The 22335-nt window shown below is 40.5% G+C and overlaps 1 protein-coding gene across 1 annotated transcript in view; it reads right to left on the bottom strand.

Moving 5' to 3' along the window:
* The window catches only part of Dhc93AB (Dynein heavy chain at 93AB), a 780004-nt gene that overhangs the window by 31297 nt on the left and 726372 nt on the right, over positions 1-22335 (bottom strand). The window contains exons 75-76 of the mRNA XM_068228295.1: positions 19901-20076; positions 14747-14825 (exon numbers count right to left, since the gene is read on the bottom strand). Coding sequence (XP_068084396.1) covers positions 14747-14825; positions 19901-20076 — 255 coding nt within the window. The remainder of the gene's footprint in view (positions 1-14746; positions 14826-19900; positions 20077-22335) is intronic.

Raw genomic sequence — 22335 nt, 5'->3', positions numbered from 1 at the left:
GTGTCCTCATCCTGAGGTGGTGCATCTCATTTCATGCTCACCCTCAATGGAGGTGAGTTGCACACCATTTTAACCATATACTTGCCATTCTTAAATTTCTGGCAGTACTGGGAATCAAACCCGGGCCCCTGAGGGCAACTAATAGTGCGAACTGTTATGCTATCGAGGTGGATGGCAGAACATGTAACTGATCTGCTGAATGTGATGCTTTCCAACCGATGAATAGGATCACTTACCAGTAACTTGACCTCCTCAGTCATCTGATCTATCCCAATTGGATTTCTACATTTGGGGCTTGAGGGTATCATTGCACAAGATGACAGAAATACTGTAAGGAATTAGAGCAACCAACAAAAGGAAACACCTGATAATAAAAGCCAAATATTATTCATGTTCAGATTACTACGGCAAAGAGTGTCGTGCGCATGAGGATGTACACATTTTCAAGAGTATCTATGAATTTTACTGACAGTTGTAAGGGATTAGGAAGTGGAATGCCTTCTTCACCCACCAGCCATTCTTGGCAACCTTTTCTCACTCAATGCACACAAGAAAAAATCCGCAAGAAGGCTCCCACATACTGAAGGACATACAGCACTGTACTGAATAGCTGACTGGCAAGTTCTTATGATCTGACACAATAAATACCACCCTAACACTTTCAACACTATGCCTGGTATGTGCTATCCTGGTTCCCCCTGCAGGTGGGGGAGGTAGAACAATACCCACGGTATCCCCTGCCTATCAAAAGAGGTGACTAAAAGGGGCCCCAGAGGCTCTCAACTTGGGGCGATCACGGGGCCCTCAGCTGAGTGCCAGGCTCCTCTCTTTCATCTCATTTTCCCTTGGTCAACTCTTGTTCTTTTCCAACTCCAACGCTATTAGGTTTCCGAGGGCTAAGGAGTCTTTCATTTTCACACCCTTCATGGCCCTGGTCTTTCTTTGGCCGATACCTTCATTTATAAAGTGTCGGACCCCTTCCATTTTTTCTCTCTGATTAGTGTTATACAGAGGATGGTTGCCTAGTTGTACTTCCTCTTAAAACAATAATCAACACCACCATCTTTCGTTATTGTGGACGGTGCCCATGTATGATACGGGCATGATTTTCCTTTGTGTTTACATGCAGCTGCATGTATCCCATATGCTTCCCATCCCTTGCTTCAAGGCAGTAGTTTACCTAGTGTCCACTAGAATGCAGCAGTTGTCGGGAAGTTCAAACTGAATTGTTTGAAAGGGTAGTTTCTCCTTACCATGACCTCTACTGAAGCATTCTATGTGCCGTGTGCTGTGCATGTCAAATCTGATGTGTTAGTGGTGTTACTGTAAAAACATGTCTTCATGCTGGCTCAATGATAGTGATAGAGAATGGCTTCATTCTGTATAAAGATATATCAAGATCAAAGATGTCCTTTGTGGATTATATGAGAGTGATCAGTTTGAGGTTATCAGCTAAAGAAGGAGACATCTCAATGCTGAAACCTACTCCCTCTCTAAGTGTTGACAGGACTTTTGCTTACCATTTTCCAGAATAGGTTCCTCCAACATTCAAAAAAGCTACTGTTTTGCATTATTGCAAGGTTTGTTCAGGAATAGCTAAGAAGGAAAGAGGTATGAGCATCAGAAAAGAGAGTAGATGGTAGTTAAAGGAGTGCCTTTTTCTTTTTTTTCTTTTGCTAGGTCACAGACAGGTTTTATGGCGATGATGGGATAAGAAAGGCCTAGGAGTCGGAAGGAAGCGGCCATGGCCTTAATTAAAGTACCAGTACAGCCCCAGCATTTGCCTGGTGTGAAAATTGCAAACCACAGAAAACCATCTTCAGGGCTGCCGACAGTGGGATTCGAACACACTATCTCCCGGATGCAAGCTCACAGCCGCGTGTTTCTAACCGCATGGCCAACTCACCCGGTGGTGCCAGGAGTGCAAGGTTGGACTGTGTATAGCTGAATGTTTTCAGGAATACCATACCAAAACAGACTATTTCTAAATAAGTAGTATTTTATTTCAATTGTTTGTTTGTCCAGCCCTTGTCCCGTTTCCCTACGGGGTCGGGTATGAGGTGAGATGAATTTGTCGTGGCGGTTTTTTATGACCGGATGCCCTTCCTGACGTCAACCTCATCAGAGGAGTTAATGAGAGATGAAATGAATGACGTGATATATGATAGTAGGGAGAGGGTGAAACCCGGTGCCGGCACATAGCCTACTCCTGTCGAATAGCACCAAGGGGTCTGCTCAAGGCTTAACGTCCCCATCCGACGGACGAATCACCATCAACAGCGTCATATGCCCTCACTCCATATGAGCACTGCGGAGAGGTTTGGAATTTAATCCAGGCTTTTGGCACGCAATCTAGTGATTAGAAATTGTATACCACCACCTCCCCTACCCTGCCGGCCAACATTCTGATGGTGAAAATTTTTTCGACCAACGGGACTCGAACCGGCTAACCTCGGTGTTAGACCGTTTTAGACTTAAGTAAACACATTAAATGAATCACTTTTATTGTTTGAGCATGTTTATATTGAATGTAAAAGTTTTTTCCATCCATTGTTTTTATGTTCTTCATAAGACTAGTAGAATTAAATTATATAGATATGCATCTGCTGATTAATATCTCCATTCTGGATGGCTGACACAGTCATATGATACAAAAATTACTTATGTAATATGTTTTGCTGTTGCATAATCATCATCATCTTTCCGTTTTCCCATTTATGTGGGGTCTGCCTTCTTGCAATGTTTTCTCCACTTCAATATCATCCTAAGGGCCAAGTATGGTGAGCCGCATGTCATCTCTCACCTTAACCAGCCAGCGTGTTTGAGGTCGCCCTCGAGGTTGGTGACCCTCCATGTTCAGTTGTTGCATAATAATGTGTTAAAATTCAGGAAAATGAACCCAGTTCTCTGCCAGGGCCCGTGTTAAAATATGGTAGTGTTGAAAGTGCTAACTTTTCTGGAGAGTTGCCAATCCAGGACATAAATTTATCTTGGCTGTTCGTTCAAGTGAGCTACACTAGGTGGCACAAAAGCAAGGTCCATGAGATGCTCTTAAGTCCCAGGAGAGGGTAAATCACATGTTACAGTATTTGTTATCTGATATCAGTTAACAGTTATGAGGTGACCTGGTAGCTTTTATTATGGGGTGTTGTATAATAAAATATCCATACTTCAGGTGAATATTTCATTTTCATGACCACCTCAACTTACTGGATAACTTTTTGTACACAAAGGACATTCCTAAGAGATGTTAAGTACAGACCAAAATGGCCAGCTGGACATCGATGGAATCCGACCCCACAACCTTCTGATTTTGCTTTGAATACTCAACCTGTTGAGTCATGGTGGCCTGCATCATAATTGTTCTGTTGGAAAGGATCTGAGCAACAGGACTGGCAATACTGTCAGTACAACTAAAGTACGCGCTTATTCCAGACATTGAGCTCAGCTTTATTCCAACATAACAAATATAATCTAGGACACCAGAGCTCAACTGTAGAGCATCTGACACAAAACTGGAAGTGTACAGGTTTATATTCTACTGATATCTGGTTGCACTTTTGTTCTGCACTTAACCCGTGAAGGCTGGCGCAAAACTGAATAATGTGATACCCATTTTTTAATTTTGTCTTTTCCTAAATTTTGAACACTTTTATTTGAAGAATCAAGGTTGCATTTTATTCAGTAATCTATCTGCAGTCAGAATACATTGTTTTTGATGATTTGTTAACCTGCGAGGGGTCGCTAGCTGAAACGTAATGTGAGAGGCGCGCGTGAGACTTTCTCTCACATTAAAATAAATATGACACAGTTTTGAGGGGCGTAAGGCTGAAATTTACTACTGAAATAAAACGCAAGTTCTACCTTATGTATTTTAGATAAAAATGAAAAGATTAGCTGTTTATTAAAGACGCAGATTACTACTTAAAATAACATATGCAATGTACATAAAAATAACTTCCGTCCTGACGTAAAAAAGAAAATCTCACACGTGCATTATATCTAGTAATATTTACGTACAAAGCAAGGTTTCTGAACACACTAACATTTTCAAAAACAAGAAGTGCTCATAATACAAATACTAACGCGTACAACAGGAGTAAGTTTCCCGCTCCACTTTAACATAACACCAATGTCGTTAGTCGCGCGATGAGAAAAACTCTCACACAGCACGCACGGACAAATAGGAACCTTTGTTCTGACTAGGGGAAGGATTGCTTACCCTTCAAATGTGAATCGCTCTACTCACGACAGTTATAAACTCAGCTAGAAGAGGGAAAAGTCACCTCCCTTTCATCACTGTGAAGTAATATTACAATAAAAAATAATGTGAGAGAAAATCTATAGCAACCACTCATGGGTTAACTCCTTCAAGCACTAAAAAAAGGTAATCAAAACTTTTTGGCTAAAAACAGACCTACAAGTTTTAACTAAAAAATTAAGAGTTTGTTGACAATATTTCATGGTAACATCACTATATTTATAAAGAATAAGAACAGAAGAAACACCTCAGTAATTTAAAACTCACAGTAGTGATCAAGAAAGGAAGTTCACTATGTCACTCGTCATTTATAATAGCATGTTGAACACATTGGAGTCTTGTATTATTTGCAGATCATAGTTTACATGTGTGACACTCAGTTCTTACTTTCCTGTCTGCACATCTTGTTCAGAATTTTTTGCGTGGAGGTCCAGGCAAGGAAATGTCTTTTTCAACTGAACGAGGAAGGCTGTTCATAACTGCTCAGTGTTTCATAGGATTGAGAATCATTTCCTCAGGCAACTGTTTCAGAAATGCTCGTCTACTTTCTGAGGGATTTTCAATTGATAGACAATGAGGGAGTTTATATCAGTTACATTTAGCATGGCATAAAATTCTGTAAGCAACCAATGTCTGCTCATGCATCCAACAACATTGCCAATATCTTCTTCCGATTGCTCTTTGATCAATTATACTTTTAATATGTGCTTGTCTCTCTTCCAAATTCAACTTCATTACCACTTGAAGCAACACCTGCGACAGAGTCTGGAGATAAGAACGCCTGTCACCAAGAAGAAGTTATGCAAGCACTGCCACCGTGCGTACTTTTGACTCAGGAGGAAATAGAACAAAATAACTTCATCTCAGGAAGCAGAATTGATCTGCCAACAAGTGCAGTGTGTAGTTCAAGGTCAATAAGGAAAGTACTGAAAGCTATAAGAGAGAAGACTTGTACATATAGGAGGTAGGAAGTTATTTTAATGACTCGGGTCAAATACCCCATATGCCAATCCTCGTGGGTTAATATCTCTTTGGCATGTGCTATATACTCAAAACATGACCTAATCGTAAGCTGAAAGAGTATCTCAAATATCCATGCTAGTGATAGTTCTCCCTTATAACCAGTTGTTTCATATACAGTGTTGGTTGACACACTTCAGATGTGGAATGAAATCCTGACATGGAATTTAAGTGTGTTTCACCCTTTGACATACTATTATTTTGCTTGAAAAACCACCTGGAAATGAATTGTGTTTTACAGTTTATAAGTTATGAATGTTAGAAATGTCTAAATGGTAGTTTGCAGCAAATAATCTTACATCTTACATTCCTACCTTTAACTGAAGTTGTTTTAATATAATTTTTATTTTATTTATATCGTGTCAGAAGCATACATAAGTTTAAAATTAAAGATAATGAAAAACATAAAACATAATATAAATACTTCAATGGCGAAGAGCCTCATTAAACTATGTGAGCCCAAAACCTTGCAACATCAAGTGCATTTGGCTTCGCTTTAACCAGGTCTTCTGTTGTGCAGCTGAATGGACATGAACTACATTGCAACAAATGGGCAGTGGTCTGCTCTTCTCCACATACACACAAGGTACTGTCCACTTCGAAACCCCATTTCTTCTGGTTTGCCCTGCACCGCGTAACACCAGAGCGCAGTCTATTCAGTGCTTTCCAATTCATCCAATCTGTGACGTGGCCAGGAGGAAGTTCCTCTTTTGGGGTCATCCATTGACTGATCCTCGTATCTTGACTCCTGACGCGCCATTCTCGAATTCTTCCTTGCTGCGCTGTTTCTGCAAGTGTTTCAGTTACTCTCAAGAAGCTTTTCCTAGACTTAAGCCGCTGGCGTGGTGGCTCATATCCAAACAAAGGATGGGCTTCTGATGTGAACACCTTTCTCTTTTCTTTCCTGGCTGCCACTTCACGGCGGATATCGGGAGTTGCTATCCCTGCAAGGCAATACACTTTTTCCAAAGGTGTAGGTCTCAAACATCCAGTAATAATGAGGCAGGTTTCGTTGAGTGCTATATCAACTGCTTTGGCACGGCAAGATTTGTACCACACCGGGCATGCGTATTCAGCTGTGGAATAGCAGAGCGAAAGGGCAGATGTCCTCACTGTGTCTGGTTGTACTCCCCAAGATGTTCCAGTTAGCTTCCGCACAATATTGTTTCTAGCAGCCACTTTCTGCTTGATGTTCAAACAATGTTTTCTGTAGGTTAAGGCACGATCCAGAGTGACTCCGAGGTACTTCGGGGTAAGATTGTGTTGTAATGCTATGCCTTGCCAATTGACCTTCAGAGTTCGGGAAGTTTCTCTGTTGTTTAGATGGAAAACACAGGTTTGCATCTTAGTTGGGTTTGGTGTTAGTTGATTCTTCTTGTAATAGCCAGCAAGAGTGTCTAGAGCTTTGGACAATGTTTGTTCTATCGCCTCAAAGTTATCCCCCTGAGAAGTGATGACACAATCATCAGCATAGATGAAACTATTCGTCCCAGCAGGAAGAGGCTGATCATTTGTGTAAATATTGAAAAGCATTGGTGCCAACACGCTTCTCTAAGGTAGTCCGTTCTTCTGTATCCTCCACCTGCTTCTTTTTCCCTGGAACTCAATGAAGAAACTTTGATTTTGAAGTAGGTTTCTAATGGCACAAGTCAGATGGAAGTCCTTTGTCATGCTATATACCTTTCCTAGGAGAATTCGGTGATTAACAGTATCATATGCTGCTGAGAGATCTATAAATGCAGCTCCTGTGATTTTCCGGCTTTCAAAACCATCTTCTATGTGTTGACTTAATTTCAACACCTGCGATGTGCAGCTTTCCCTCTCCTGAAACCAGCTTCCTCTCTAAAGAACCAGAGAAACAAGGAAATGCCATTTGGTCCGTTTCAATGACGGTGAAATCCTGACATTCACCTCCCCACGGTAGAGAGGGGGCAACGACTGCATTAAAAATAATATTTTATATGCAGGCGGCTAACGAATGAACGGACTGATTATCTCCCGGTATAAGGAGATCCCCTATACCAAGTGCCAACAGTCTCTTTGAGAGTGGATGAGCGGGTATGGGTAAGGGCACTCTATTGTCCTGGGGACAAGAAATTGTTCCCAAAGGCAGAGGAACCAGTTTGGTCAACGGCATTAGGATGCAGAAGGCAACGGGAAACCACTGCATTAAAGATCCTGAGAGATATTCCAATAAATCCACATGGCATGGCTGCAACGTCAAGATTGGAGCTGGCCGTGTGGATCGTCTACCTCCGTTTGGAGACGACGGCTTAAGAAGAAGAAGAAACCAGCTTGCTGTGGAATCAGAAGTGGCTCGATTGCATCAGTCAACCTATTGAGGATTAGTCTCTCCAGAATCTTAAAAAGATGGCATAATGAGATTGGTCTGTAGCTCCTAGGGTCATTTTTATCTTTGCCTGGTTTTAGAATGGCTATGACCCTAGCCTTCCTCCATATTTTAGGTATCATGGAAGACTGAACGCAGTTATTCATGAGTTCTACCAACCAGCACTTCGCAGTAGGACCAAAGTTCTTATTTTGTTCCATTCGAAGGTCATCGAGTCCTGCTGACTTCCCAATCTTATACTTACTGAGAGCTAATTCCAGTTCAGTTAGTGTGAAATGCTTAGATAACTCATTGCTCTCGTCTGGTTGTCTGACTATAGGAATCTTCCCTACTTTCATGGAATGTTTTGGTTTTCCATTAAGCAAAAGTTGGTGTGCTATTTGATCTGCACTCACATTGGCATGTGTGTTAGCTTGCGTAGGATCATTGCTCAAGCATTTTAAAAGTCTCCAAGCTTCTTGACTGCTCCTACCCATATCGACTTCAGACTTCAATTGTTAATAAACTTAACCATGATAGGTTAATATTGTGTTTGGTCCGTATTGACTGGTCTGAATGTACAATATAACTATTTATAATAGTTTATTTAAATCCGCCTTGATCAATACACTCATTAAATGAAAGAAACATTATTTATTAAACCATACATGTTTCGGGAAATCTCAACCATTCCCTAACCACTGATGAAGGGAATGGTTGAGATTTCCCGAAACATGTATGGTTTAATAAATAATGTTTCTTTCATTTAATGAGTGTATTGATCAAGGCGGATTTAAATAAACTATTATAAATAGTTATATTGTACATTCAGACTTCAACTTCATCCATGTCTCTTTCTTTGCCTGGGAGATAGAGGAAAGAACACTTAGGGAATGGTTGAGATTTCCCGAAACATGTATGGTTTAATAAATAATGTTTCTTTCATTTAATGAGTGTATTGATCAAGGCGGATTTAAATAAACTATTATAAATAGTTATATTGTACATTCAGACTTCAACTTCATCCATGTCTCTTTCTTTGCCTGGGAGATAGAGGAAAGAACACTTTGTGCTGCTTAAATCGTTTGCTCACTAAATGGGTCTTCTTCGTGAAGCCTGTAGTAATCGTGCAGCAGAGCAGTTGTTTCATGAGTTATACCTTGAAGGTAACGTGTCCTACAGCCTCTGGGAATTGATGCCCGTGAACAGAATTTCACGATATCAATGAATTTGTCATAATCTTGGGGTATAGGAGAGACAGTTTTTAACCTCTCATCCAACATACTGGAAAACCTTTTCCAGTCACCCTTCCGAAAGTTATATCTCCATCTGAACCGAACTTCGTGTGGTCGTATGGATGAAATGTCGTATGGCTTTGTTAGTGCCGGGATATCCCAGGACGGGTTTGGCTCGCCAGGTGCAGGTCTTTCTATTTGACTCCCGTAGGCGACCTGCGCGTCGTGATGAGGATGAAATGATGATGAAGACAACACATACACATACACCCAGCCCCCGTGCCGTTGGAATTAACCAATTAAGGTTAAAATCCCCGACCCGGCCGGGAATCGAACCCGGGACCCTCTGAACCGAAGGCAGGTATGCTGACCATTCAGCCAACGAGTCGGACTGGTCTTATGGATGAAGAGAGGTGACATATTAGTGGCCGGTGTTGTGTTCTTGGGATTGGTGAACCCATTTCTTTAGAACATTGCTGCACAAAGCAGTTGCTTACAAAGAGAAGATCTGGGTTATACCCTCAGTGCCATCTTCCACTGTTGAAGGATGAGGGAAGCTTACTGTCGTGAATAAAGGAAAGCTCCTGAGCTTCAGCCCATGAAATGACGATCTCTCCATTCTCATCTTCTTGAGCATATCCCCAGACGTGACTACGGCTGTTAAAGTCACTGATTACTATTGACTTTGTTTGATTACCAAAATTTGCAGGTGGTGAGAAAGAGAACTTTTCATTTGGCGGCTTGTACACAGATGTAATGGTCATGTTGCTTAGCACCACGGTGATTATTTCTATGTCATTATCTTCAGTATGATGTGTACTGCTGATCTGGAGGTCTGGCTTTACAAATACAGCAATGCCATATTTCGCATGTGGCCTTTCTGCAACTAAAATCATTCCTGAAATCTTTGGACATTTCTGATGTTCATCCCCATGCGTTTCTTGAATGCACGAGACGTCACATTTCTGATCTTGGCATAGTTTTTGCAAGAGTTCCTCTTTGGCAGCTGTCAAGCCTTCAATATCTATGGATATTATTGTCATGGATGGCTCTGAAAAGAGCTGTTTCTTAAAATACATTTTAAGATTGATTAGTTCTGCTTCTGGTATAAGAGAATCAGCCATCTAGGAAGAGTCCTAGTCCGTTGCCCAGGAGACACCCGGATGTATAACAATATCACATGCAAGTACACCCTACTGGGAGGTATCTCACATTCCCCCTTTAATATAATGATAAGACTTCTGTACATAGATGATCAGAAGAAAGGAGAAACTTTCTTCAAGATCATGGAGATATCTGATATTTCAAATGTTGACTTGAATATCATTAGAACTGTTATGGTTGCTCAGTATGTTAGCACATATTTCTCATCCTTTACCATGTTCATCATCAAGAAGATAATACTAAAATCTTTATTCTTCCTCATAATGGTATGACATTTTGGTTACTAGCATTTCCTCTATGAACAACATGACTTAGATGCAACATAATAGAAAGGAGAAATGGCCTACAGATAAATGGCATGGACTCTAGATACACTAATGTTACCTGAAAATGTAATTTGCTAAAAAATCATAACTGAAATGAGTTGTTGCAAAAATACACTCCCAATTTCAATACACAAGAATGCGTGAATCCGTCACTATGCGAGAAATAATGCATCATTAATAACAGTTGAAGCTCACATCATAGAGGAACAGGTTAAATATGAGGATTCATTATAGTAGATTTTCTGGTACATGAAAGCATGCTTTTCCATATTAAATGCTATTTGTTTTACGTCGCACCGACAAAGATAGGTCTTATGGCGATGATGGGATAGGAAAGGCCCAGGAATGGGAAGGAAGCGGCTGTGGCCTTAATTAAGGTACAGCCCCAGCACTTCCCTGGTGTGAAAATGGGAAACCATGCTAAACCATCTTCAGGGCTGCCGACAGTGGGGTTCGAACCCACTATCTCCTGGATGCAAGCTCGCAGCTGCGCACTCCTAACCGCACAGCCAACTCACCAGGTCCATATTAAATAATGTAGGGATATTACACATGAATGGTAGGCAGCCATATGACCTCTAAGTACAACGGTGGTGTACCCTGCTTCATTTACAATATTAGGAATGACTGAAAAGTTCTATTCTGGAGTGACAGTGAAGGAGGAGGGAGCCAACCAGAAGCTGCTCTAAGCTTCCACTTAGTTCCTTTTGCAAAAAATGCATTATTTTGGATCTTCTTTGATGTCTGGACACCAAACTGCTATCTTCCAGGCATAACTGTCATTTGCAGTGCATTGCCATTCATTGATATCAACTGAAGCTTGCCTCTATCATTTTCACAGACATCCTTGAAATGCTCTTTAGGTTTACCTAACAGTCTTGAGCCTTCGGTTAGTTCCCTGTACAACACCCTGGGGGATCTGACTGCTATCCATTCTTCTGGCATGAGCCAGCTATTTGATCCTCCCGAGATAACAAAGATGAAAACGGTTTAGCAGCTTTTCATGCTTGGCAAATGTTATCCAGGCCTCACTGCTGTAGAATAGCATGTTAAGGATGCATGACAGATATATGTGCATTGTATATCTATATATATATAATTGGATGTTGGTATGTTTGAAGCTAATGGACTCAAAAACTACTGGACCGATTTTGCTGAAATTTTCACAGTCTGTTCTTATTACATCTGAGAGGGATTATGAAGTGGTTTGAAAGAAATCTGATTGGTAGTTCGGCACTAAGGGGTGAAAAATAAAATAGGGGAAGATAAGCAAACCGCAAGACAAGTCCGATCAGCGGATTGCCTACCCAACAGTATGTGAAGATTATGATGTGTTCCTTAAAACTTATTTCTGCTTTTATCAAATAGTGTGGGGGCAGGACACCCCTTCCAGTCCAAGGGGAGAGGATGAAATGTAAAAGTAACCAAAAACGACCAACATTAGTGTCATATATAAATGTACACATGCAGAACAACGTCTGTCGGGTTTTGCTAGTTAATATATATTATTGTAACCTGTTGGCAAGGTACTAAATAAATACAGAAAATGGTAGCACTTAACTTCCAAGCTTATTAGCTAATTACTTAGTCTACAGTTTAACACACACAGTCATGCCGAGATCACAACTTACGTTCATAATACAGGACATACAATTACACGGTTCATGCTCTCTCTCTTATTCTTACTGTTCATTCACACTAATTCACTCAGACTTTTGTCACTAGCATTAGTCTCACTCAGTTACTTCATTGCCTTTGTCACAATTCACAGTTCACAGCCTGCACATGTCAGTCTCACAGCTCAGGATGGTATTCGTTGTCCACACACTCCGGTAGAACTCTGTTCACAGCCCCATGCCGATAACTGGTGCATAGCAGTGACAGGGCCACTCTGTCCTCTCACAGCAGCTGGTCCAAGAGATACGACCCATGATAACAGGCAACAGAACAAATCTTCAGCTTTACAGGCGGACACTCTAACAGACTAGTACACTCAGCTCAGACTGTAACTCACACTCAGACTGACTGCCTCTTCGCACCGTCTCTGCTCCACTAGCTCACAATGAACTCGCAACATGAACTGAACCAACCTTGCAGGTCATGCTTGACTTATATACACCTGGGCGGCCCTTTGAGATATGTTGGTCACTTGAACCCCGTAGAAACCTCCAGACAAGGAAGGCCCTTCCTCGTGGGTCTTGTTTTAATTTCACTGCTATGCACCTAAGCTTGACCGTGGGTGATGCGACTTGGAAGGGGCTGACAGGCACAATGGTGGTGGTGGTGATGATGATGATTATTATTATTATGACTATTATTATTATTATTATTATTGAACACTTGACAAACAGAGAATAACATTAATATGTGGAAATAAAGTGGTCGGTGACGTGAAAATAAATAGAAGAATATTACAAGGAGATGCTCTATCACCCAAGTTGTTCGTAATTGCTATGGAATCGTTAAGCAGAATTTTAAATAAGAACTGCGAGAAGATCCAAGCAGATGAACATGGAAGAATTGAGTGCAACCACCTCATTTTCATCGATGACATTAAATTGTTCGCCAAAGATGTGCAGACATTGAACGAGCTGAGCCAGTGGACGAATCAATGTCTCAACAACATGGGTTTTACAATCAATCAGCAAAAGTCAGCGAACAATATCAATTCGAACCATATCTTTGGAGAGAAGGTAAATGACGTGGAAGGATACAAATACCTAGGAATATTAGAAGACTCGAGAAATGTAATTAAACCCGAGAATAAAGTTATCATAGCCAACAAGATCGAATCACGGGTAACAAATGTATGCCAAACAAAGTTGAACGCGAGAAACCTGTTTGCAGCAATAAATGAGTATGCGTTATCAACTATTAACTATTATATTGGCCTGATCCCGTACGAGCACGAAGAATTTAACAACATTGATCTGAAGGTGAGAGGAATCTTGAGAGAGCATAATATCGTCAGAACAGCAGGTAATATGGAACGACTGTACCTGAAAAGACATGAGTTAGGAAGAGGACTACAAAATATTTCTGAGAAGGCCGAATTGATTTTACTAGAACTATGTAAATATTTGGCAACAAACACAAGAACGAAGTTTATCGCAGAAAGTGAAAGAAGAAATGCAACCCATCTTGGACTGATTGAAGAACATTTGAAACGGAAGTACCTAATTGAGGAAGGAAACGATGTCACGGTAAAAGTAGTTAAGCAGAAACAAAAACAGATGCGAATGGATCGAATCATGGCTAAGTCAATGCATTCCACATTGTTCCGTGAACAACAGGAGAAATTTGTTGACGTAAAACAGTCATCGTTATGGCTAATGAGGGGGAATATATCTCCACAGGAAGAAGGAATGTTCTGTAAGATACAAGACAGAAACATCTTCTTTAGTCATGGGAGTATATTCCAGAGGTGCCCACACTGCAACCAGGGCAATAAGACACTAGATCACCTGGCAACACAATGTGGACGAATGCTTAATTTGGACTACAAGAAACGCCACAATGATGTTGTCAGATGCTTGCATTTCATGTTCACCAAAAAGTATGGGGTGAATAATTCTAAGAAAATAAAGAACTATAAAGTTGAAAATGTCATATCCAATCAGCGAATTAGAATAAAGTCAGACGTCATCATACAGACTGAGCTTCGCATTGAACACAATAAACCGGATCTGATGATACATGACCTTGTAAAGAATGAAATCCTATTAATTGAAGTTGGAATCACAAACAAAAATATCCTAAAACAGACTGAAACCACTAAAGGAAGAAAGTACGAGATGCTAGCCAACGAACTCTCACTTATGTACAATGGGGCCAAGGTGACGATGGTCCCTGTGGTAATAACATGGGACGGGCTAGTTACCAACTTGTTCAAGAAGCACATGGACAAATTGGAAGTGAGCAAACAGCTACAGGCCTACCTACAGACCATTGTACTAAAAAGAACATGCGAGAGTGTGCTAATCGATTTCAGACGAGGCAGCTTGGATAACGAGTTGTGGACGGAGGACTTGCAAACAATGATGGACCAGATGGAGGCGGTCCTGGTACCGTAAATGGTGTGCAAGAAGTGTGTATACAAATGCGTAGAATCATTGGATGTAACATGGACTTAAAAACTAATTGAATAAATTTATTATTATTATTATTATTATTATTATTATTATTATTATTATTATTATTATTATTATTATTATTATTATTATTATTATTATTATTATTATTATTGAACATTTAGCTTTCATGATTGCATTCCACTTGAAATAGATTTCCAGCTTATCATACTATAAGTCACTACTTGACATGACCAAATCAGCTGAGAATCTATTTCTAATTATTACCATCACCACCTTTAACTCTTGTCGAGGAATGTGCTGTATAATATGGCACTCACCAATATAGGTGTGAAAACCAGCATAGTCCGTACTGGTGGGTGCTGGAAATCCTGGGGCCAGAAACAGTTCACCATCAACCTGTTAATAAAATATGTGAGGGTTAGTATAAAGTACAACTCCAACACCAATATATCGTTGATGTGACAGCAATACTACACTTGTGACCTTTCCCACATTTAATAGCAGCAACAGTAAACAACTTTTCTCTGCTTAAAAAAAAATAAAATAAATAAAGGGTCAAAACTTCATTCATGTTTGTCTTCTGAATGTTGTGTGCTAGCGCAAATAACTTTAATGAAGATACTTTGAGTGTTAGAGCATATACATGGTAATGCCTTTGATTAAAAGGTGTCTTGATTGTGGTTATGCAGTACTGATTAAAATGTAAACTTCAAAAAATTATTTTATCTTATCACTGAACACATATGTATACTGCGAGAACAAAATGGAATGCAATATTTCCATCTCAAGAAAACAAATAATGCACATACACATTTTATTAAAATTGATGTTTCTTTCATCACATCAAATTACTTCATGAAAGGCAGATCATCATAAAATCGCTGACACTCCTTAGGCAACAGTGTTTTCAATTGCTGAAGGTGCTGTCAGTGTTATTTTGAAGGGCTTCTCAAACAACTGAAAATCTGATACTGACAGGGCATGGTCTTTGTGGAAAAAGCCATAAATCTACCTTGATTGAAAGCTCACAGGTACAGAGAAAAATCAGTTGAATAAATATTAATATTGACAATTTGGATTGGTCTTGGAGAGCAGCAAAGATGCTTGGAAAGTCCACTTGAAGGAAGACCTTCCACTTAATTAAAACAATGAGTACGATAAATGTGTGATCTCATTGCTGGCTTCTCACCAAGGTGGCCATTAAATAAAATTCAGAAAATAAAATCGTCAAAAACTACCAGTTTTTACCCCAGTCGGCATGGGCTCATCAGTTGGATACCACACCTTCCCAAGACACCGGCTAGCTAGCACGCTGGTCATGCTAGCCCAGGAGGACATATATACAGTAGCAAATGGAGATGTAATTCTCCCCTAGTACGTTGGTACTGCATTGTGCTCATCACAGGATAACTTCCAGTGGTATCGCTACTGGCAAACACACTTAATGATTAATACCCCCCTTCCCCCATGGCACTAAAGCCCTTGAAGGGCCTTGGCCTACCAAGTGACCGCTGCTCAGCCTGAAGGCCTACAGATTGCGAGGTGTCATGTGGTCAGCATGACGAATCCTCTCGGACGTTATTCTTGGTTTTCGAGACCGGGGCCGCTATCTCACCGTCAGATAGCTCCTCAATTCTAATCACGTAGGCTGAGTGGACCTCGAACCAGCCCTCAGGTCCAGGTAAAAATCCCTGACCTAGCCAGGAATCAAACCCGGGGCCTCCGGGTAAGAGGCAGGCATGCTACCCCTACACCACGGGGTCGGCTAATGATTAATACACCATGAGATACTCCACTCCTACTTCTTACAGCCTGCTTGACAAACTGATTGACTCTCGCAGTAGTGCTGCTATTTCACACAAAGAACATTTTATATTGAGCTCGGAACTTCTCTAGTTTTCAGTTCCAGATGCATGTGCGAAAAGAAAATGCTTGATCTATCCACATATCATTTCATCTATTCAATGGACTAGACAATAAGGACCTTCCACAAGGTATGTATGTTGGGTTCTCAGCCAAAAGGCTGTTGGATTCCCAACAGCTCCACCATTGGCTATCATAGATGGCTTAGGTATCACTGAAGAGGCATACTATGGATATCAGCAAGGTAGTATTTTCCAGTTGCTAGAACTTGTTATTACATACCAGTCTGCCAAAACAAAACCAAACCAAATCCCATGGTGCAACAGCCCCGAAGGACCATGGCCTACCAAGCGACCGCTGCTCAACCAGAAGGCCAGCAGATTATGAGGAGTCATTTGGTCAGCACAATGAATCATCTCAGCTGTTATTCTTGGCTTTCTAAAGCGGGGCAGCCATCTCACTATCAGATGGCTCCTCAACTGTAATCACATAAGCTGAGTAGATCTCGAACCAGCCCTCAGATCCACGTAAAAATCCTCAACCTGGCTGGAAATCAAACCTGAGGCCACTGGGTAAGAGGCAGGTAAGTTACTCCTACATTGCGGGGCCGGCATACCAGTCTGCCAAGCCCACTGAAATGCATGCACCAACCGACCCTATAAGCAATACTTTCACACCATTCATAACAGGGACTAGCTTCATAAGGAATGGCATTACTAGCATTGTTCATACCTTGGTCATTTTCATATTTCCAAAGCCAAGGCCCCCTGTGGGTGGGGGAGTAGAATAACACCCACGGTATCACCTGCCTGTTGTAAAAGACGACTAAAAGGGGTCCCAGGGGCTCTGAACTTTGGAGCGTGGATTGGCAACCAGGGGACCCTTAGCTGAGTCCTGGCATTGCTTCCACTTACTAGTGCCAGGCTCCTCACCTTCATATATCCTATCCGACCTCCCTTGGTCAACTCTTGTTCTTTTCTGACCCTGACGCTATTAGGTTTGCAAGGGCTAGGGAGTATTTCATTTTCACGCCCTTCGTGGCCCTTGTCTTCCTTTGGCCGATATCTTCATTTTTCGAAGGGTCGGTCCCTTCCTTTTTTTCTCTCTGATTAGTGTTATATAGAGGATGGTTGCCTAGTTGTACTTCCTCTTAAAACAATAATCACCACCACCACCATCACCACCACCACCACCAAAGCCAAGGATGAGATTAAGACTGGTCAATGAAAGTACCAAATTTATTCAAGTCCATACAAAAAGACAGAGTGCCCTATAACAATATGTCATACCAGCAAAGGCAGCTTCCACCAAATGTGGCCTTTATATTTCTCCTCTTCCTTGACATCTTTCTAGTTTTGGCTGTGTCACTGTCACTGGACCTTGGTCAGGGTTTTCTTCATACTCTTTTGTCTTTCAGATGTAAGTTATACATTTATTAGAGGATTCCGTCCCACTTCCATTTGTCTTATATCCTCCTAGCATTCAAGTCTCTGAGATATTCTATTATGTACCTTGACAATATAGGCCTCTATGTTCTAGATAAGTGGTTTCCAATTGGTGGCTTGTAAGGTCATATTTTGTAGTCCCAGAAAGCCTTTTATAATATAAAGAAAATCTACAAAAAATATTTCATGGTTCATCAATTTTTAATTCATTTTCATACCCAATACAAACCGGAGTGAGAACTAATTCATTCTTTACTACTATTTCCTATTTTTAAGTACTTACTTGAACTAAATAGAGAATATTTGCTTGATTTTTCTATTTAAGCCCAAGATTTTAGGGAAAGTGACTCCTCACAGATGTCAGTGCTTGGTTTTAACCATTATAATTTTCAGGGGAGTACTTTGCATCCCACTAAATTCTCCTTTTTGAAGTTTTGTTTTAACTATATTTTTAATTTTCAGTTTAATTTTAGGTATTTTTTTCCATTGTTGCCATTTGTCAAATATTAATTCAAATAAACTGCCATTGTTGAGTGCTCTTCTTCGAAATTCAATTGTTCTGGGTATATTAGTAATTATTTTTAATTTCACTCTGTTATGCAATTGTAAAATAGTGTTTTAAGCAATCAAAATAATTAAACCTTTGTTTCAATTGAAGTATGCATATTATTTCATACTGCTCTATTTGCAGAGTTTTACAAAAATTGGCCTATTATTAAAGTGCAGCCTGTATTCATGCATAAGGTTTCCAATGTGGCCCATGAACACTTACAAGTTGGAAATCCCTGTTCTAGATCTTATCTCACCTTGTTTTCCCAACCATGCTCCTGATAATCCTCATTTGAGCTGTTTGAATCTCCCTTCTGATCTTTCTTCTGAATAGAGAAAGTATGATATCCAATATCATTTAGCAGTCTGAAGAACCAAAATTCAAACCTTTGATTTCTGCCTGGTGTACAGAGTCTCTCTTATAAACCCAGACTGAGCACACTGTTTTTGTACTCTGCGCTACAGCAGCTGCCTCAGCCCAACTTACATCACGTGTGGCCGCCCTGCTTTGAGCGTGTATACAATCTTATATGAAATCTTACCTTATAAAAGATGCTGGAAGTGTCATCCTTCATAATGAGGGACTTTATAAACACCATTAGGATTAGAGTTATGACTGTTCACACGACCTTAAGATGAAACCAGGCCTCATCCGGAAAGAACACAAGCTGTGGGTCGAATAAACGATCATTCAATGATGCAAGATACCACTCACAATATCTCACTCTTGTGGATGGATCCAAAAACCAAACCCAAACCAAACCCCATGGCACCACAGCCCTTGAAGGGCCATGGCCTAACAAGCGACCGCTGCTCAGCCCGAAGGCCTGCAGATTACGAGGTGTCGTGTGGTCAGCACAACGAATCCTCTCGGCCGTTATTCTTGGCTTTCTAGACCGGGGCCGCCATCTCACCGTCAGATAGCTCCTCAATTCTAATTACGTAGGCTGAGTGGACCTCGAACCAGCCCTCAGGTCCAGGTAAAAATCCCTGACCTGGCCAGGAATCGAACCCGGGGCGTCCGGGTAAGAGGCAGGCATGCTACCGCTACACCAAGGGGCCGGCCTTGTGGATGGATCAGCAGGTTTTAAACAATGGGCCCATGTAAACCTGTACGGTTTGATGTGTAACAACTTTGTAGCTCTGTGTGCAGAAGAAATCAAAATCCGTACTTGTGCTAATTTTGTGAGTGATTTTCTCGATGACCATTCAAGACGCGCACCAATGTCATCTAGTTTTTCCTCTGTTAAAACTGTTCGTGAGCGCACGTTTTTTATTGAACACTGAGCCAGTAGTTCCAAATTTCTTTACAATTACATGAATCTGTGTTCATGAAGGTGGCACTTCTCCAGAAATTGTTGAACAAATGCATCGTGTATCCGTCCAGCCGATTCGTACTTAAAATAACTTTTACATACAAAAATATGGTGTTGCAATGATAACTGTATCACCATGTTAACAGCTGAGATTCAGACTGGCTATTGATGCTAGGTCGAACATGTGCGTGCTCCTTGCAAGGTCAAGAACAACGCGCGTGCCTCCCCTACAGCTGTTTATAAGAGAGATATTTGTACCAATGATCACGGATTTAATCACAAGGTATTTGCTACTCACCAGAGCTGGCTGCATGAGCTCCTCGAGGTAGGCTATGCACAGTTTTCTGTCCCAGTCATCAGTGATGTGGCCCCCATACATTATCTCACCAAACAGATAGCGCAAGTCTTCCCAAGGCACTTTTGGGTTAGCTTCCAGATAGTTGTACAGCACATTAACACTTATTGTCAAGTCACCTGTTGAAAGAACAACAATTTATTTAAAAGAATGAATAAATAAATAAATAGATGCTATATTCAGTAACTACAGCCAAAATCGGTCATAACAACCCTGAACAGACTGCCAATCAATGGTGGTTAAAGGCGATAGCCGCACAAGCTGATTTTTTATATTTTGCTAAACATGTTATATCTGTAATTATCTGAAGATCAATTTGGTTTTAGAAAAGGAATACTTGTTGCTTATTGTTTAAAGGGGCCTAACATCTAAGGTCATCAGCCCAGAAAAGGAATGGGAACACATGAAGCAATATTAGCATTGAGGCAAGTGATAGAAAAACAAAATAAAAAGTATAAACCAACGTTTATAGCATCTGTTGATCTGGAGAAGGCATTATGCAGTAGATGAAAAATAAAACATAGAGAGATAACATTGTGAAACGAAACATTGCGGGAGGTGTCTGAATTTACATACTTAGGAAGTAAAAACATGAGTGATGGAAACAGTTGGTCATGAGATATTGAGTAAGATTGCTCAAGCTAAGAATGCTAAGAAGATGAACCTGTTTGCAGCAAAAACTGTAAATCTCAATGTGAGGATGAAACTGTTTGAAGCTTGGTGCTATAGGAGATTACTGAAAATTAGCTGGAGAGAAATGGTCATGAATGAAGAGGTATTTAGAAGAGCAGGATTGAGAAGATGTTTTATGACACAAATAAAAAGATGGCAGGATCATCTAATAGGCCATATACATAGACATAATGTGTTATTGAAGAAAATAATACAGGGTTCCATAGAGGGAAAAAAATTATAGAGGACGACCAAGATTAGAGTATATGACACAAATATTAGATGACATGAGATGTGACTGCTAGTACGAACTGAAAAGGAAAGCAGAGAAATGTGAAGAATGGAGAGCTGCTGCAACGAGCCTCACGGCCGATGACTGTAGAGAGAGAGGGTCACATCTGTAAATTTTAGGCTGTACACTTACAATTAACAGAATTGAGTTAAAACTTCAAAAAACATACCGGTAACTGAAATAAGTTCTGTATTTTACAGGACAGTATTAGTGGAGTGGGACTGTGAGGAATTTTGTTGGCTTTTGCCTGACGAGTTAGGTCCATTGATTATCTCGGTGCTCAGATAACATGGTCCACTTGATTTTTAAAGAATTTTCTTTGGAATGAGATCATATTTTCTCTCTGTTCTTCCAAATTTTAGAAATTGTTCAGTGTGAAACACCCAATTCCTTCTCGATGCTGACAGGCTCTATCGTCGGGTCATGATGTCATGTTCCAAGATGCTTGAGCTCTTACCCACACTAGACACTACAGGTCCAGGATTATACGGGAAACTGTGGAAATATGTAGAAATCCTAACAATTTCAACAGGGACACCGGCTATCAATTTAGTAAAACCTGGTTGCCAGCCATTAAGAATTTACGTAGGTAGTTCCCTTCCCGGTCCCTTCACTATTGTTATTTCGTCTCGGTGTTTTCCAAATTTGTACATTCCTCGTCGCCAGATGTTTCATTCCAGGCTTGTATCTATGCCATACACCTGCCAACGTCATGTGTTACGCAAACACATTATGTGAACCGCTTGGACTGATTGTGATGGTTCGGCCAGCTTCCGCTTTGAACGCTAGTGTTGCTATGTCCTGGGGGCCACCTGGTGGTGATTGAATGTACCATTTTCTATTTCTATTATAACGTTCCAAATTTAAAGTGTCATTGTTTAAGAAGCCTTTCTTGCGGACAGTCGAGATTTCTTCTGAGGATGCAGGGCACAGTTCCCTGCGGAACGTTAAGAATTTCACCTTATTTTCTTGACAGGGCATAAGCCCAAAAGCCTATAGAGTATCATGTCTTTAAGTACGGGCCGTGAAAGCATTAATGACAATATTGTTACAGGAGTGTGATGAGGTAGGTATTCAGTAGATCCCACAACATCTCATAGCAGCTTTCTACAGCATATAATGCAAAGAGTTCAAATACAGTATAAAATAAGTAAATAAAAAATTTCTTGAAACAGAAGTACCACAGGAACAGTATTTATACTAGTGTTTTTCCTACTGTACAGAAATTACCTTTATGATATACAGGTAGGTGCTAAAATTTTCTCATGTGTTGATGACAAAGTAATAGTTTTTAACAAAGCATCTTGGGACCAGACTTACCAAATATAATAGCAATAAACAAATGATTGAGTAGTAAATTTTTTACTCTAAATGTAAATAAGACCTATTATGGTACCTTTTCTCACAATAAAAG

The sequence above is a fragment of the Anabrus simplex genome, chromosome 6 (assembly GCF_040414725.1).
Source record: "Anabrus simplex isolate iqAnaSimp1 chromosome 6, ASM4041472v1, whole genome shotgun sequence".
In the NCBI taxonomy this organism is placed as follows: Eukaryota; Metazoa; Arthropoda; class Insecta; order Orthoptera; family Tettigoniidae; genus Anabrus; species Anabrus simplex.
This window is presented reverse-complemented; position numbering and strand designations above follow the sequence as displayed.